This window comes from Coturnix japonica, chromosome 12, assembly GCF_054131305.1.
Source record: "Coturnix japonica strain WE chromosome 12, WE-NBRP24, whole genome shotgun sequence".
NCBI lineage: Eukaryota > Metazoa > Chordata > Aves > Galliformes > Phasianidae > Coturnix > Coturnix japonica.
Genome location: NC_140674.1, coordinates 7,750,959 through 7,768,999, shown reverse-complemented (window position 1 = coordinate 7,768,999; position 18,041 = coordinate 7,750,959). Strand labels below are relative to the sequence as shown.

At 43.1% G+C, this 18,041-nt stretch overlaps 1 protein-coding gene across 2 annotated transcripts in view; it reads left to right on the top strand.

Moving 5' to 3' along the window:
• Window positions 1–18,041, top strand: part of EPHA4 (EPH receptor A4) — a 231,670-nt gene that overhangs the window by 188,762 nt on the left and 24,867 nt on the right. For both annotated transcript variants that reach the window (XM_085513542.1, XM_015871334.3), the window contains one exon: window positions 16,981–17,105. In XM_085513542.1, coding sequence (XP_085369668.1) covers window positions 16,981–17,105 — 125 coding nt within the window. The remainder of the gene's footprint in view (window positions 1–16,980; window positions 17,106–18,041) is intronic.

The following is an 18,041-nucleotide window of genomic DNA, read 5'->3' as shown; positions in this document are numbered from 1 at the left end:
AGACTGTGAGACCGGCTACAAGACTGTCAAACCTGTTATCTAATTGCTCGCAGCACCGATTGCCTTCAAGTCCCACAAACGTTGCAGGCATTCAGTACCTTGGAGCATAGCTTATGGGGCTATGATTTATCTGTGGAGTTACGGTGTAAGAGACTATATGAATATTGTATATTCTGAGAATACTGGACTGTGTGCGCTGTGAATTCTGCTTCCTAGTAGAGGCACATGTAAAGCAGGTATGCATAATGAAAACTCACAAACCCAAGCTGTAGTCCGCTGTGCTTCAATATTAACCGTGAGAGGTGTGTTTAATTTTGCAGTCACAGTTGCAAGCAAAATTGTCAGGTCCCAATTGAATCTCCTTTGAAAACGTGGTCCGTTTGTTTTGTTCTTTCCATGTGCAGTTGACAGTACAATGGTACAGTATCCCTTTTAAATCATAACTCAAAAATCAGAACTGTCATTTTGACTGGTGAAAAGACGGAGTCATAGGAGGAAGCTTTGGGAGAACGCTGTCATACGCTATATGAGAAGAAAGGGTTGAGAACGGCAGCAGGGACAGTGTTTTTGTACTGTGAATGCCTAGCGAAGTGTATTTCTGACTGATTCTGCTGTGTGTAAGGATTAGTGGATGCATATATGCATAAATGAGTGGCATCCATCTACCGTGTGAAAATTCCACCATCTTATGCTTTAATATGCAAACTGAGATCTGATTGAATATGCAAATAAGAATTGATTTTGTTTATTATCCATGAGTAGCAGTTTTTCACATCAGGAAATTTGTATTTTTGCCAACATTTCCAATTATAAAACAGGCCCAGTCTATCAAATGCTTCAGAGGGCTGGAGAAAACTACTGGTATGTTTGAAAATTAACTCCAAGGTGCTCGTTTTCTCCTGTACTTTGCACAACTTTGTCTATTCTTCTGCATAGAAGATCTAAATAGAAATCCGTGGTCTAAACCTATAGATCTCAGCTAAAATAAATAGTACTTGAGTATGCAAATAATCCCATTGATTTCAGTGAAACTACTTGCCCGAGTAAAGATTTGTAAGGTTGGGCCCTTGGGTTTTACAAGCACTGATCTGTTTAATCATCGTAAATGCGTGTCTGGGGTGCAGTAAAATTCCAGTGCCACTCATTTTCTTTCACTATATTTCATTATAAAGAAATCATGTCATGATAGAGCTCTGCCATAGACGCGTTTTTGATTTCACACCTTTCTCATACTAATGTAAAGCAACCTTGGTTTCATTGCAAGATTTTCTTATTTTAAGAAAGATGAGAGTCAAGCTCCTCTTTTCACAAAACTCTTCCTGTGTTTTGCTGATCAAAACAAAGCTACCAACACGGAAGATCTGATATGTGCTCTGTCACTCTTGCTGTCTGTGCGCTTTCCAACATTTGGTAGCAAAAAAGATAACCACGTTAGCATGGTTCTGTAGTGATGTGAGCAGTGCTTTTGGGTCACGTCCTGGGGAATTTGCTGTCATTGTTTGCAGGAGGCGCATCTTAAATTCAGTAGGGATGATGAACGTGCAAGAGAGGAGGAGATGCTTCACTGGTCTCAAACTGACCTCCCGGATACTCAACCATCCAATCTGCAACAAATATATTGAAATTTTAGAGCATAGTTTTTAACGTTAGAATCAGAAATCCCATTATTTGTTCGCTTGCATTGGTGCCAGCTTTTAAGGAAGGTGTGCACTGGGAGGTGCAGAGAAAACAATGAGAAATCAGTTCCCGGTGCATTCAGCACAACGCTGAAGAAACGTGTTGCAGTGACACAAAAGGTGCAGTTGAAAGGCACAGGTGTTTTTTTGTTTGCTTTTGCCATTTTACTCCCGGAGATAATGAAATGAGGCTGTTTACCTTCCACCTTTGTTTAGGAACTCTTTTCAGTTTCCAATACTGTAGAAAAATGTATAAATGGAAATAAGCTTTTGCCATTCAAAGTGGGATCAAAAAGCGTTTGAAAAAGTATTTTTCCTGCTTCCTTTGAAAAGATTCTGGGTTTTATGGCATTTAAAAAAAAAAAACAAAAACAAAAAAAAACCACCAGAATTTAAATTTCAGGCTTAGAGCCAAGTAAACATTTCTATCTCTAGGAGATAAGATGACATTTTAGGGATTTTTTAGTGGTGAATTCAGCTTGCTATTATACATGTTAGGTATAATAATATTTTTGAGGTTTCTGAGATTGGAGCTGCCACTACTCTTTTCCTGCATTAGATAAAAAAGTAATTAAAAAAGCAAAGGATGGAGCCCCGAGCTGTTGGAACTGGCAGCCAACACCTTCCCAGTGAGTACTGGGGAATACTGGTACCGAGGTGCCCTGCCAGCAGTGGTGACTTTTGTACCCGGCTGTGTTTTGCTCAAATGAAGTCAGCATTTCGTCTACCCTTAAGAAATGTGAAACGATGCGTGGAGGAGATGCAGCCCGGCTCCTCCATACGGTGCTGCTCAGAGGCTGATTGCAGTGAGGAGCCCTACCAGGCAGCTGAGTGAACAGCTCAGAAATCTCAAGGCTCTTTTATTTTTTCCTTTTCACTAAGGATAATGCCCTGAAGCTGTTCAAAATTAAAAGTAAATCTCTCAATAGAGAGACCTTGTTCGCAGCTAGCGGGAAGCTTTTGTTTTTTTCGAAGGGGCACTGAACACTTTGTGTGTTACTGAACAGCTGAGTGCCCAGGTGCCCCGCAGCCATGTTGCTGTCCCATTGGGCTGTGTGCATGGCCGAGGGCTCGGGATTTGGGTCTGGGTTTGGTGAGAGACGGGCTTCATTCTTGCTCCTTTGCTTTCAGGAGTTAAATGCTTGATGTTTCTGAATAAACAGACTGCCTGGTGATTTGTTACCTTGTTAGGTACCTTGGGCTCAGTGCATTCTTAAGTGGACCATCTCAGCTAGGTGGAGAAGGATATGCCAATTAGGATGAAAAAAGCAGGCTAAGTAAATAAACTTACTCTTTCTCCCACAGCATCAGGCCAGCTATTTTCATACCTCCTGTGCTGAGGATCAAGGACTGATCTTAGGAATGTCTCAGGCTCCCTGTCCCATTTTTCCCTTTATGTGCTCGCCTTCCTCCTGCCTCCTTTGTCTCTGACCCCCACATGTGCTTGTCTAGCTGTCTGTTGCCTGTCCCCTCTCCATCTCACAGCAGAGTGGTGTGGCTGGTGTGCTGCCATCCGTCCTTCCCCGTGGGGTGCTCCTGGGTGCCCTTGGAGCCCAGTCCCGCTCCCAGGCAGGAACAAAAGTGGGTCATGGTGCCACCTGGAGCACTGCTGGGAGTGCCCGCCTGGATGGAAGGTTCTCCTGGGACAGCCAAACCGTGGTGAGCCCAAAATACTGATGTTCAGTGCAGGGAAGAAAATTGTCAGCTGCTACTCAGGTTTATTGGCCTTTTATGTCATTTTGTTTGTTTGTGTTCTTAATTCCATTAGTAAAAAGAAAAAATCAGAAAGATCCCTGCAGGCTGCTTGTGTTGTAGGTTAGAATGGAAGGTGGAAGAAATGGGAGCCGCTTGTTTTTTGATGGCTCGCAGGTTCTACTGGACTTGCTAACAGGGGAATATATTCCCATTTTGTATTTCAGTGGGTCTCCTTTGAAAGCCCACGTTTCCTTTCAAATGTTGATTAGCATTCCTCATATGTTGTGCTGAACAGCACGGAAAACGCATATAGGGTCTTACATTCTGCCAGTGTGGCTCAGCCCGTGCAGAACTGAATCTGCAGTCAGTAAAAATTCATGGCCGTGCATTGCCCTTGGTCAGTACGCACTGCATATATCGACTAAGTAATAGTTGCTCAGACAGATCAAAAGCAAAACATGCCAAAGCCAGTAAACCTAGGCTTTCAGTATTTTCTTTTTAATATTCTCCTTTCCTGGATATTTATAACTATCTATAAAGAATCACTCTGTAGCAGAACATCAAAAGACATTGTTAATTAGATTTCAATTGCAGAATTTTCTTTATGTGGCAGCATGAATACCCTTAGACTACTCCTAGCAAATAAAATTAACAGATGCTCTGAAGATTGACATCGCCCTCCCCAGGACCTGCAGAGGCTCTGGGAGTGTGGGCTGCCCAGCTCCTGCTTCCCACCATTTCCAGTCAGTGGTTCCCTGCAGCCGAAGGATACACAGAGCCCATTCCAGGGGCCTGTCTGCAGGCACGGACCGGCAGGAAGCTCGTGCTGCTACCTGGGCGTGTGTGAGTGCTCACAGCACTCTGCCCCCACACCCTGTGTCCCCAAAAGCCTGATTTAAAAATAATCTCTCAGCAAACAGCAGGGTGTGGGCCAGATGTCCAGAGCACGGGATGTGCTTCGTACTTGTGGCTGCTGAGGGTTTGTTTATGCAGAATGTCCGTCTAATGGAAAACGGGAGTTGTGAAGGGGTGTTTTTATGTTGCTTTAAGGTGTTTGTACTGAGGGTGATGGATCAGCAGTCTCCTTGTTCCTCAAATGGACCCGTGTCAAGCGTGAATTCAATAGGGAAAGAGATTCAAAACTGGTAAGCAGGGGTGATATGTGAGCGTGACACTCCGAGTGATTTGTTGCTGCATCTTGCAGAATTCCAGGCTAATTGTATGCAACTTTCTCATTTTGAATCTAAACCAGTGTGGTTTCTAAGGCTTTGCACTTATCTGCTAGACATAATTAGCAACCCCTCCCCTCGTTTTTCAAGCAGAAGGGCTGGGACAAGTTGTCAGCTGCCGTGGGGTTCCACCTGCCTCGTCCGTCCTCGCTTGGCTTCTCCAGGGAATTTGGCTCCCGCTGTGGAGATTTGCATCAGAGGGAGTTACCACAGGGACTTCTGAAGCAAACCAAGTAATGTCTTCTGGGAAACCACAGGCCTTTCAAATAGAAATGTGATGGGAGATCCATGGAGATAAGTGATCCCAGCATAAGGAATTTGGGAATTGTATGGAAGCAAACAGTCAGGAAGGCTTTTGGGTTGGCAGATTTCAGTGCTTAATGTGAGATTCCTTAGTGTCCCTGGGATGTCCGCTGCTGGCTGTTTTCAGTTTTTTTCCCCGCACCTTTAATTCTGTGTGTAAAATGATGTGTCTGCATAAGGGGCTTCTCCAAGCTGACAGATGCAAGTGGGAGTTTCATATTAACAGCTCTGTTCTTGCACAGGCTTTAACTGATGGCCTGCAATAAATGTGCAGTTGTAGGTATATGTGCTGCCGTCTTCAAAACAAAACCGGGAAAACTATTGTTGGGAGGGATTAAATTATTATTTTAAGGTAACTGCAGCTTTCCACAAAGAAAGAATAATTAAAAGAACGATTGCCTGCTTGCTGGCAAAGCCGTCTGCACCACCCATTTCCATGAATTTGTATTCAAGGTGGGGGATACAAGTCTCGGTCGGAAGGGGAAAAAAAAGTGCTTTCTAAAGATCCTTAGTAAATAACCAGCTTCAGGGTTCAGTGAGCAGCTCAGACAAGTTGTGTGTCAGGTAGCGCCAAGAAGTAATTGCAGCATTTAAATAAAGGTTTGGTCACACTGTTGAAAGGATCTCATGTTTGCTGTGCAAAGCGGGGGTTGCTAAATATCCACCTTAGGAAAAAGGTGTTTAATTTCAGGACTGGTTGGCATTGACCATATTTATAATTACAGAAATTTACTTTCAAAGGCATCAAATTCAGTGCTCAGTTATGGAGGTACAGATGAACAGCTGGTAAATGGTGAGGGCTGAAGGTGTGGTCCTGGAGCTCTCATTTGCTCCGCAGCGTTTAGCTGCTTGTTTCCTTCCACCAGCAGCTCGCTAACCTTGCATCCTGTCTGAGCGCGTCCCTTAAGCAATTTGCAGGGAAATATTTCAGTGTGGAAGGAGACCTGGCCCAAGAGTACTTGTGGCTACCAAATGTTTAGCTGGGCTTCTGAATTTTCTAGGTGCTTTTGCAGCTGACTAAATGAATGGGAAAACAGCCAGAAAGACAGCAGAGTCCAGTCTGCAGTTGAGCAACAAGAAAAGGCTCTGGAGAACTTTATCAAAGCTTCCATTAACCCCCTGCTGATGTCCTCAAACAGGATTTTTTTGAGAGAGTGGAAATACAAAAGCCGGGCTGCACAACTGCCCCTGTGTGTCCATTCAAAGGCTTTAAATCCGCACAGTTACTAATTAAAATGCCATGCAGGGCAGCACAAATAAACACAGCCAGTCCCCGAGTCCCAAAGTTTCTGCCCCGGCTTGGTTTGAAGAGCAGGACGCTGAGCTGACCTGGCAGAGACAGGCAGTGCAGCCCTGCATGGTGCAGATATTCTGTCCTTGCATGAGGAGGTGCAAAAAGTGTGTCGAGCCCATCCATATGCATGAAATGCTATTCCCAGAATGCCATCCCAAGGCAGCCTGCTATTTTTTATTATTTATTTATTGCATAGCATTGTATTGAACCATGAGGACTAAATAGAGCTGTGGCATGTCCGCTGGATCTCTATAATCATGTTTGCCAGGTTTTGGAGGACATCAAAATGCTGAGCACACGAGTGAATACTGCTCCTTTCATAGAGAAACGTCACTTCAGATTTAGCCCCACGTGTGAACTGGCATGCAGGGAGCACTTTATTATCATGGCAAGGCTCCAGTGGACTTCCCCTCCCAAACAAAGCAGGCAAACGCAGAGCCTCTCTCTGCCGCTACTGGAAGGATTTCATGGCGTCGTCTTAGATTAACGTAATCTGCCTTCATTACTAAATTCGAGAACTGGGATCCCAGAAGCCTTAGCAGGGTGCTGTGATAGCAGGCTGAGGGTCTATAAAAGCTGTGATTTCTAATCGGATGGGGACAGAAATTAGAATGGTTTTAGATTTTTTAGTATAGCTTGGAAAGGTGTAGGAAGCTGCGGCATCTGTATTTTATGCCCTTGGTCATTTACATGTTAAGCTTTCCCATATGGAAAAGTCCTACTGAACTCAAAAGGAAATTCTAACGTTTGTCTCAGTTCTCCGAGCTCTTCTGTGAAGATTTATTAGGATTTTTATCCCTGCTATTGAATTCTATTACTCAGTCTTAAAAAGAAGATTGACCGATTCTGATTTTTTATTAAATACTTTTACAGTTCAATAAAATCTCTTTGGTTTTGTCTACATTAAAATCCATTGAAAGTATCCATGGATTATTATAGAGAGGGAAAAAAAAAACACTACCAAAAAAACCCTTACTATTTTAATAGGCTTTGGATATAAATGTCTTCCAGTTCTGTAGATTTTTGAAGACTAAAAGGAAAGCGCTGAAGCTTTTAATTAGCTGTCTATTATTTTTAATTTTCTATGTGCCGTTAAATGGCCCCATCAATAAATAATAGAATAAGGCAGTTGAGATTAAGTGAAATCAGAAGGAATAGTGGGCTGGAAAAGGTACCTCCTGTATGAATGGTGTTCTGAGCATTGTCCATTTATTTTAGCAAACAAATAAAGGCATGATCTGAAGACAGCCCACTCCAACGGCTCCCTGGGAAGATTGCACTTGTCTAGATAACATAGTGCGTTCTTTAAATCTGTCCCCTGAATCAGCCTCCATTTATCTTTCTTAGCATAAAGGGGGATGTGGATGGAATGGCTGCACCCTTCCCTCTCGTTTATCAGGATACTGCTTGCGCACATAAATAAGGCAGGAAGTGAGAGGGACGTGCGGGCAGCTCAGAGCTCTGTTCTGCAGGCTGAGCTGCCCCATGTGGGCATGGGGGGCTGCAGAGAGTTGCAGGCTCTGCTGTGCTGCCAGCCTGATGCTGTGCAGCCCAGCCTGATGTGCAGCCCTGTGGTGCTCCCAACTTTCCGCTTCTGCTTGCATGCCTGCCACTGTCGGAAGGTACTGCTGCAGTTATGCACCTGCTGGAAGGACTGCTGGAGAAGAGTGGGCTGAGTACAGAGAGAGACTTGTTCAGCACTGCTTGCAAATGTGCAGTTTGTTCTTAAGAGGAGAATATTTTGGTGCACCCATGAGTTGCAGCCATCATTGTTCAGAGGGGCTCTGCAGCACAGGGGTGTCCTACCTTGGGCCAGAATGATCCTTAAATAGAGGTTACTAGCTTCATGTGTATCAAGTATAAAAGTGATGGTAAAAGTGAACTGAAGAGAGCTTTTAGTGCTGTCAGAAGAAGAAATGACTTTGAATTGAAGGTTTTGAATGAAAGTTGTGTTCTTCATTGCAGTCCCCATCGGCTGCAGACCATAAGCACCCCAGGAGGGCTGCTGCAGGAGTGCCGGGGCTCCTCTTGCTGGGAACTGTGGTGCTCTTGGGGTCCCCCTTCTGTGCTGTGAGTTTGACAGTCAATGAAGGACTCAGCATGTGGCTCTCCATGCGATGGCTGAGCTGATTTGGGACTGTTGCTTTCCCAGGCTTTGGGTTGCTCAGCGTTGCAGATGGGTTCTCCTCCAGGAATTCAACAGAGCAGCGCTCTTTGTACAGCCCCAATCTTCAGAACCTTCCCAGGTTGATTTTTTTTTCCACTTTCTGTGAGCCCACAGGACCTGAATTGCAGGCTCAGGAGGGCACATTCGGGATCCAGCCCGCAGGTGCTGCTGGAGCCCATCACTTCACGGTATCACAGTGACAGAAAAGTGCTCACACTTCTCTTCTGTCTCCATGATTTTGATGGCATTTTGATGGTGGGTGATTGATCTGAGAAACCCAATTGGCAAATTCTAACTGCTATTACTGTAGCACTTCAGAAGCCAGGATGAGATAATGTGGCCAAATCTATCTATTAAAATAGCAAATGCTGCTTTGGGAAAATGAGTCATAACATTTATTTATTTATTTAGTTGTGAAGATGCTTTAGTATTTCCAAAGCATGTGAAAGTGATGGGGCAGAGGCTTTTATTTGTCTGAATTTCAAAGAAGCTTTTAGGCAGTTCTGTACAGAATCTAATATTCTCAGTGCTGAGAATGAGTGATGAAGGAAGTTACTTAATATGAATGTATCATCTAGATATCTGTGCTTAAGTAAAATGTAACCGTGTGAGACTGAAAGAGAACAACATTAAGATGTGTTGCCTTGGGTAGTGAGCCCCACATTTGCCCCTTGGTGGCTCATACCTGGTGGCTTGGTGTGAGCATGAAAAAGGAGCAGAGAGCAGGAGTGTGTTCTGTCAACAGGTATAGGCATGAAGTGTCAGATGATGGCTGTCCTTCACCATGTGAGAGGAAGGGTTGCCCCTTTGGGATACTGATAGGAGCAGAGTCAATATGCTCACTATTGTTTCATTGATTGTTGATGCATTATTACATGAGGTTGAACAGCTGCACAAGCCAAGAGATTTGCAGGGCAGAGAAGCAGAAAGGAAATTCATTGATCCTGCAGACTTCAAGACCGGCATTTCCTCTCTCGTCAATTAGCTCTTGAGGCATATGCAGACATGTCCCAGCTTCTCTGTGGGCAGAATGATGGGAGAAAGAGAAGGAGTAGCTGGGTGTCTGTTTGACTTGAGGAATGGCTTAGTGAACAGGACATGGGCATCAGCTGCGGGCTTTTTGTGCATCCTTGCTTTGATTTGGTACCTTTTCTTTCCCTCTGAAAGGAGCTGGGGAAGGAGTTTGGTTTGTCCTGGCAGCTCAGCAGGTCCCCATCCCACCCAGCAGCACGGGGGGAGCACAAGCTGCTGCTATGGGGAGGGTGGGATTTGCTCCTGGGGCTGCTGCTCTTCTGTGGTCAGCAGCAAATGGTGTGGGTGAGATGGAACTGCCCTGGGGATGGAAGTGGTTAGATTGTACCAGACCAGGTGTTTTGAGGGGCTGGGGAATGTCCTGCTTCCAACATCATGATCTGTTTTAATGACTAGAGGTTACCGGCTCCTGTTTCTTGCTCTGGTTCCCGCAGAGTTGTGCTTTGTCTCAGCATCAGTGGTTCCTGCAGTTGCTGGCTGGACCAGTGCCTGGGAGGTAACAGAGTAATTCCCAGCAGTTTTCAGCCCTGACTGGAGTTGCAGGACCCTGCTTACATGTGTGTGCCTGGTTCAGGTCCTAAAGGAGGGCTCTGAGAGCTCCAACTATCTTTGATGGAGCTGTGTGGCCCCTTCTCTCCACTGCTCTCAATCTACTGTAATGCAGCAGAGCATCCTTGAGGCTTCTTGAGGCTACAGAGTTTATTTTTGTTTATCCTGGGTCAAATTCTGACCTCAGCTGGAGGGAAGAGTTACGGCAGCATGACCTGCTTTGTGACCAGAGGCTCTAAACCTGCTCAGGTCAGAAAGCTGCTGACTAATTCCGAATCTTAACAAATTGCTTATAGCAGTAGAATTTCTTAATCTACAGCACAAAGTACGTTTGCCCTTCTTGTGTTAATCATTATAGTTTAAGCATTTAGAAATGTTGCTGATTTTTAAGTGACTGTAGTGTTCAGGCAGATTTTTATAAATTGCTTTCCACTGAAAGCCTTGTTTTCCTGTTTGTTTTAAACTGGCATTCATACATACAGGAAATGCACACACAGTATTCTGCCATGTTTCTGTTGGCAACTATTAAGTTATCCTTGTCAGAACATGCCAGCAGGATTTCTTAGCAAGCTAGCAGGAAGAAAACAAGCAGTTCTCAGACTAAACAGACCCTGTGCTTGAGATGCAATACAGATCTCTTGCTAAATGTTATGTAGATTTTGTAGTCTTCTGGTTGAAAGCAATCACTGGGATTGTGGGTTGCAGATTCAGATCTCTGGAGTTACTCCAGACCTGCATTGCATTAACAGACATCATGATTTGGCCATCACGGTTGGAGGGCCAGCACCTGAAAACATATTGGTGCCAAGAGCTGGTCCCCAGGAGGGAGCAGCCAGGGCAAGGCATCTCCTGGTTGTACAAAGTCTTCATCACCCTCTTCTCAGTGCAGTTTCTGATGTGATCCATAGGGAACTGTGGTAAGCCCTCAGCTCCTATAAGGGGTTTGATCAAAATGAGAGCAGTTGTGGTGCTAAAACAGAAAATAGCTAGGTTCTTTATGGATTCTCAGCAGTTGCTTCGTGCCTCCAAGAACTGAAGCTGGATGGTAAATATACAGCACTCTAGTAATTCTCAGCTACTGCTATTTGTTGCTGCTAACAGCCGGGGTTTTTCTGCAGGCTTTTGATTTGATGCAAGTCAGAGCCAGCTTTTGTGGTTTGGCAAGATTTACAGTGCAGGTTCTTTTGGGAGAGGCAAGAAATGAAAACTTTAAAACAGAGGAAATATTTAAAACACAGTAATGCAGTGTTAACGGTCTTTAAAATCTCATTTTCTAGCCCCTTCCTTTATGAACACATCATTATAAACATAAGTGATGTGAGCTGGCCCCTAAGTCTGGGAGCTTGTCACTTGTTTTCCTTAGAGCTCAAAGGTTCTGTATGGTGGAGAATGGAAGAAAGGAAAGATGTGTTTTGGGATAAAGATGTTGTAGGGGAAAGTCCTGGTTCTTTTCCTGAGCAGTATTATGTCTATACCAAGGAAGGTTTGGCTGCAGAAATACAGAGGGACTAAGGAAAGAGGCCGAGCTCAGCTGTCACATCGCTTCATGTTTTGGCAGCCAAGGCTGTCAGATGTGGGTGAATAACCTTGGGCATTTTTCTCCAATGGTGCAGACTTAAAGTCTGTGCTCTAAGTGCCAAGGCTTGGAAGGGCTGGCCCGACTCCTGGCCTGTCCCTGTCTGCAGGCTGGGAGCGCTTCCTTGCCGGTCGTCATTCCTTGGGGAGGGAGAGGCAGGCGCTGGGAAGACAGAGGGCTAGGGAAAGCCTTGGGAGGCTTCCAGTGGCTCAATTGAGCAATCAGAATTCTGGGTCCTTTTCCAAGTCCTATCCTGGCCCGGTTATCACTTGTACAAATGTTTGCTCCACGTATGTACTGAGATTAATGAACAAAATTGCAATACATACACTGTTCATTTCTAAAGTGCACATCCAGCCTGTAGTTGTGCTGGACCCCAGAGAGATGTGTAGATGTCATCCTGGGAGTGAGGTACGGTGCCTCAGATGTGCGGAGACATCTAAAACTTGGTGTGTGCAAACAGGTTCACAAGTGTGAAAACCTTTCAAGTGCTCATCCTCATGTGCATATATGGGTTACTCATATGCTATACATACATTTGGAAATGTGGTCGTGGTAGAATGTTGTTCTCCGTTGTTTGCAAGTGGATTGGTGGGAGCGCCACCACTCCTGTGCTCCAGTGAGGGATGCAGAGGTGACCATAGTGATCTGTCCGGGCAAGAGGTGGGGTGAGCTGCCTAGGCACTAGTAGGAAGCAGGAGCGGGGTTTTGAGAAGGAGCAGGGCTGCTTTCTTTGTCATTTTACTTCTCAGAAAGGGTGGTCAGGCACTGAAATGGACTGCCCAGGGAGGTGGTGGAGTCACCGACCCTGGGGGTGTTCAAGGAACGACTGGATGTTGTGTTGAGGGACATGATTTAGTGGGAGCTATTGGTCATAGGTGAACGGTTGGACTGGATGATCTTTTAGGTCTTTTCCAACCTTGATGATTCTATGATTCTATGATTTAGGCTGGTATGTGTAGCTGAGAGGGGCTGGATGCTTTTGCCCGCATTTGATTTAAAACCACTGTGGCAGTTAGGAGAATAAGTGGCTCCCTACATGAAAAGAAGTATCAGAATCTGGCCTGAAGAACATGGCCTTTAGAAGTGATTAAAAACATATTTGATTCTCTGTGCTGTACTGTGCTGTCTATCCTTTTCCTGCTGTGAGATTATTTGGTAATATAATTTAGAAAATGCCATGCAGAAAACCCACAGTATTGCAGAGTAAATATTTGAAGAGAAAACACAGAATGTGCCAGGTTTCCTTAAACGTTTTGTTCCAATTAGTACCAGATCTTTTATTTTCTTGTTTTGATTTCTAAGAGGACTTTTCTTCAGTGTTGGATTCTCAGAAATCTTTTTTTTTTTCCTTTTTCTTTTCTTTTTTTTTTTTTTTTTAAGTAATTAATAATGGAGCAGGCTTTTAGTATCTACCCTGGAAGGTAAAAACCCTTAATCACAGTAACATCATTAGTGCTTTCAAGCATTTAATTTTGATGCTTGACAAAGCGCATGGCCATTGATAAGAACAAATAAGTGTTGTTGTGTGCAATTGAGGGAAAAAGGAAAAGCATGAAAACCCCTAAGCTTCAAGTAATTAAATTTAAATATGTTATTTGAATTTAGCTGAGATAATGTACAAACTGTGGGTATATTTTTCAATCAGTGAAAGACCCCTTGAGTAAACATGATCCATTTAAATTCAAATCATGGGGAGTGGAAAGTAAACCCTGCTGTGGTTAAGAAAGCATCTTCACTAGAAGACTGGGCACTGTGTATCTGTGATGTGCAAGCACTCGTGTTCTGTGTAGTTTCATAAAGGGCTGCGTTCACTCATGGGTGCCTACATGCCAGAGACTTTGTCGCATCTATTTATTCATTTATTTAGTTAGTTGTCTTTCCTCCCACCCCACCCCCCAGCCCTTAATTTGAACCGGTAATGAAAAACTGACATAGCCATTTCCATCCTTTAAAGTGCCTCAAAAACGGTTATAATTCAGCACTTGTTAGCCTTGGGATATGACTTTATGGCATTTGGGTGAAGTTTTTGCAGTACATCTGTGCCTCTTTCTCTCTCTGTAGGCCACAAGCTCAGAACTGCAGTAATAAAACTACTGGTAGGTGTTTAATGGCAGGTTATTGAGGAAGTAGATAAAAGAAAATTGCAACATTCACATCAGTAGGGAGTGGAGTTTTTTGAGGGAGAGGAACTGCTGAGCTTTGAACTAAGAAAGTTATACTCTCTGCTTTTGTTCAAGGGGACCCCTTTGGAATACCAAGATGCCTCGCCATTCTTCCCTGGGAAGTGGGCTGCTCTGGTGGCACTGCTGTGCCGGGTGTGCTGCCTGCACATGGGGTGGAATAATTTGCTGTTATAAGCAGTGATGGTTTAGAAACAAAGTTTTGCTAAATATTCCTTTCCAAATACTAAGAGTGGGGAAGAAGAAAGTGCAAAAGGTGAAAGGCAAAGAGGTCTTCTGTTCTGAAGGGAGAACTATTAAGGGATCTTATTTTGAACATCTTAGTTATGTGCACTGTTTTATGTAGGAATGTGTGTCTATAATGAACACTTGTCCATGCACATATAAGAGAAGGCTCTGCCTTTAATTCTGCTCATGATATAAGAATCATTTTATAGTCTGTTACACGTTTATCTTCACATCATCTCTAAAGAGGTCATTTGAAGGCAAAAGGGAGAAGAACAAAGAATGTAAATATTTTGCATGAGTTTCACCCAGAAGGCTGTTCCTGCTGACTGGATTGCTGTGATGAGCTGGTATGGTGATGTAGTAACTGTGGTCACTCAGCCCAGTTACTCAAGATCCTGTAGGATAGATCGGTATAGGTCTGTACTGCAGAAATGCTGACAACTTCTTAGATGGCCTCCTGTCACATGGGTCCTTTGTCCCATAGTTGGACTTCAACACTGAGGATTTCTGCAGTGAATGGAGAGTCAGGATATACAGCCAAAACAAAAACTGGGAAGGAAATTGGTCGTCAGCAGACAGAAAAATAGATTTAAAATAGGATAAAGTTGCATAATGATTAATATCTGACAGATGCAAAGGACAGGAAGGTGAAAGTAGGGCTGTTCTTACAATTCTAATAGTGAGAATTAAGAAAATAATTGATATACAAGTTCTTTCCTGTCCCAGAGGCCAGAAGCATGTTTATTGCTGTATGGAGTAGAGCCTAACATGAGCTGTCCATTCTTGAGAGATATGAGGAAGCACATTTGAAACTGTTTAAAGCTGATCATCTTCAACCAGGAGTGGAAGTTAATATATACTCTAGTGAAGTAAATGGCCATTTTACAACAGAGAAGAAATGTGTTTTCATACAGCTCTTACCAGTCTAATATTGAAGGACTCGGTATATTCCAATCTAAAAGCCTGCAGAAATGAAGTGGAAAACTGAGGAGGGTAAAGGAGACGATGAAGGAAGGAAAGAGAACTTTCTGTTTGCAAGTCTTGAGATCAGAATGGCATAAGATTCTCAGTAAAAAGAATTGCCTGTCTGCCCTGCATGAGGCGCGGATTAACTAAGCAGATTGCTCTCTGGTTGGTTTATCAGTAATGTCATGTGTGGTGTAGGGTAACAAATCTGATTTCTAATTTATTAGCTGAGTGGCATTCTTACTGCAAGGGGGGAAAATAGTCCTCTGCTGAAGAACTGTGATGTTATTAAGGAGGTTTGCAGTCATGCCGCAGATACAACTTGATGGAGCACACCTGGATCCTCCCTATTGGCTGTGTTTATACTCTCCTCTGTCAGCCAGTATTTGCCTTTTGTGTGTGAGAGACAGACAAGGAAAAAAGAGAGAAAGGTTCTGGAGGCATTTCTAACAGAGATGCCAAACTGTCAAATAGTAAATCAGGAAGCAGCTCCCTGATGGTTTCACATCAAGAGGAGACACCCTTTTGTGACTTTGTGGCGTCTGCTGGTTATTTTCACTTCCATCAGAACTGTCTGATATGGTCAAGTAGGTTTGAGGCTTTCAACATTCAATTTTCCTTTCATTTATTGTGACTGTTTTATTTATTTGTCTTTCTCGATAGTTTTCAAGGATATGTGTTTCAAGGATACTTTTTTCCCTCTTTAAGGCTTTCACGGATTGTCGTCCCGAAGTTCGGGGTAGAAAAAGAAACAAAAAGAAAGGGAAAATTAAACGGAAAAAAAAAAGAAAAAAAAAGAAGAGCAATATGTCTCCAGGTTCAGGAGACAAAAGAAGAAATGTATTCCATTTAGGAAGACCCCTAATCTCTGGTTATACAGGACAGCTTTGTTAGATAAGATTAAAAATTTCATGAATGTCCTTCCTTATCCCTGGAGACTCTGCCATTTATACCAGCTATTGTCAGCATCAAAAGAGCTTGATAACAGCTGGCCAGAGACGTGACCACACAGCAACACAACAGCAAGAGAGGGGCGGCCGGGTTCATAAATCTTCAGGAAACCTGTTCCCCCAGCACAGCCGTGAGCCTGCTGCTATCACAGTCAAAGGGGAGACTGCATTGTCCTCCCACCAGTCAAAAACCTGAACTTCAGTGTTAGCAGGGGCTCTATTGAAAGTGCGGGGTGCACAGCAAGATGTTTTCCATTATCATCTTCATTGCAGCCCTTCTTACTGAACGCAGATACAGTTTAAAGGATCTTTGAGTAAAGCTTGTTGATAAGTAGAGTTTTCCCAGAAGTCACACAGCCCTTATCCTTGTCAGTGCCATCCTGCTTTTTTGTATTCATCACATTCCATGTCACACGAGGCAGGGCCAGTTCCATGCATGGGGGACTGATCTCCGGTATCTTCTGACAGGGAAGGGATTGATCAGAGCCAAAATCAGGCCCTGGTCTGTGGGCACTGTTCACAAACAAGGGCATAAGCAGGGCAAATCGGAAAGCACAGTTTGGTCCAGACTCTGGAAAGAAGAGTTTTGTGGTTTTCATGGAAGGGACTAAATTCATGCATGTTCAGCTTTATTCTGGTTTTACTTAATTCAGAGGCAAAATTTTCTCGACTTTAGATATTAGTCCTTCAGAAATTTCATAGTTCTTGTAGAGTCAATAGCTGATCAAGGAACACCAGTTACTTTTAGGAGATGGAAGAGGAGAATCATTGTGGACCAGAACATGAAGACAAGTCTATGCACGGTGCTTAGCAAAGGTTAAGAAAAAATAAGGCAGGATCTGTTAGTGTCTTTACTTTCTTGTGGAAGTTTGTACCTACCTGCCATAAACATTATGCTGAGTAGGAAACTGTAGCCTTAGTGCAAAGCTTACCTGTCTAGTATCACTCAGAATCCAAGAACAAGCTGTATTAGAAAGGAATTAAATGCAGTTCTGTTGGAACTGCTTAATACTTCCAACTCCCACGCAAGAAAAACAAAAACAGATTCTGAAAGAGCTTATGTTGCAATTAAAGGAAAAAAAAAAAGCCTCATTAAAACTAAATTATCACTTTTGTTTTTTTTCCTTGTCAGCACCATCCCCAATTGCATTGATCCAGGCTAAAGAGATAACGAGACACAGCGTTGCCTTGGCCTGGCTGGAACCTGACAGGCCAAATGGAGTCATCCTGGAGTACGAAGTCAAATACTATGAAAAGGTACCATTAAAAAAACAAGCGAGACAAACAAGGAGCTCTGTTTGGGTCTGGGGAGAATTTCTTACTTTGTTCAGTTTCAGTTTTATTCCCAGGTAGAATTCCATCATTTGAAACCAAATAGATTCAATTTAATAACATTCAATTAAGGATTTCATACACTTGAATGGTTGCTTGACATAATAAGACTCATCGACTGTTCCAGCTGTATGGCATGAGTTTATTTTGTTATTTTTTCTTACCTAGGAACGGAGCTTTTGTGGCAAACGTATTTATAATGAGAATCAATAATGTTGGGCAGAAGTGAGACATTAGTTTTACATCATAGACAGAAGTATAATAATGAAGCATATAAGACAGTAATAATAATACGATCTGTTTGCCAATAGCTTCTGCCTAGAGTGATGGTGTGGGCTGGATGGCTTTTAATAGAGAATAAGGAAAGAAAATTACATTCTTCATACTTTTCATGTTAGAGGGAGATGTTATTCCTACAAATAACTTCTCAACTGTGGAACTATGAAAAAAGCTATTTTCTTTGAAGGTCCTTTGCAAAAATGAACAATTTCCTGCTCTTGCTCGCATGCTTTCTCTCTCACACACATGCATACCTTTAATGTTCTTTTTTTAATGCAGGTAATCACTTACTTGCCTCCCTAACACAAACAGAAGAAGGCAACTGATTTTCAGGGAAGCTAAATTAATGCATTTTTGATGGATTTTCCAGACGAAAATGAAATTATTTTAAAGACTGGGTTTTCTGGAAGACATTTTCGGAGCCTTTTTTTATATTTTATTTTTATTTTCTTTAATATCAGTTTTTTTATATGGTTTCTGGCTTGTAGGAAGAAAAAGAGAGTGCCAGTGAATAAAATGTTTGCTCATCAGGAGGCTCATGTTTGAAGGCTTGGCTGTTTTCCAAAGGATTTCATTGTGTGA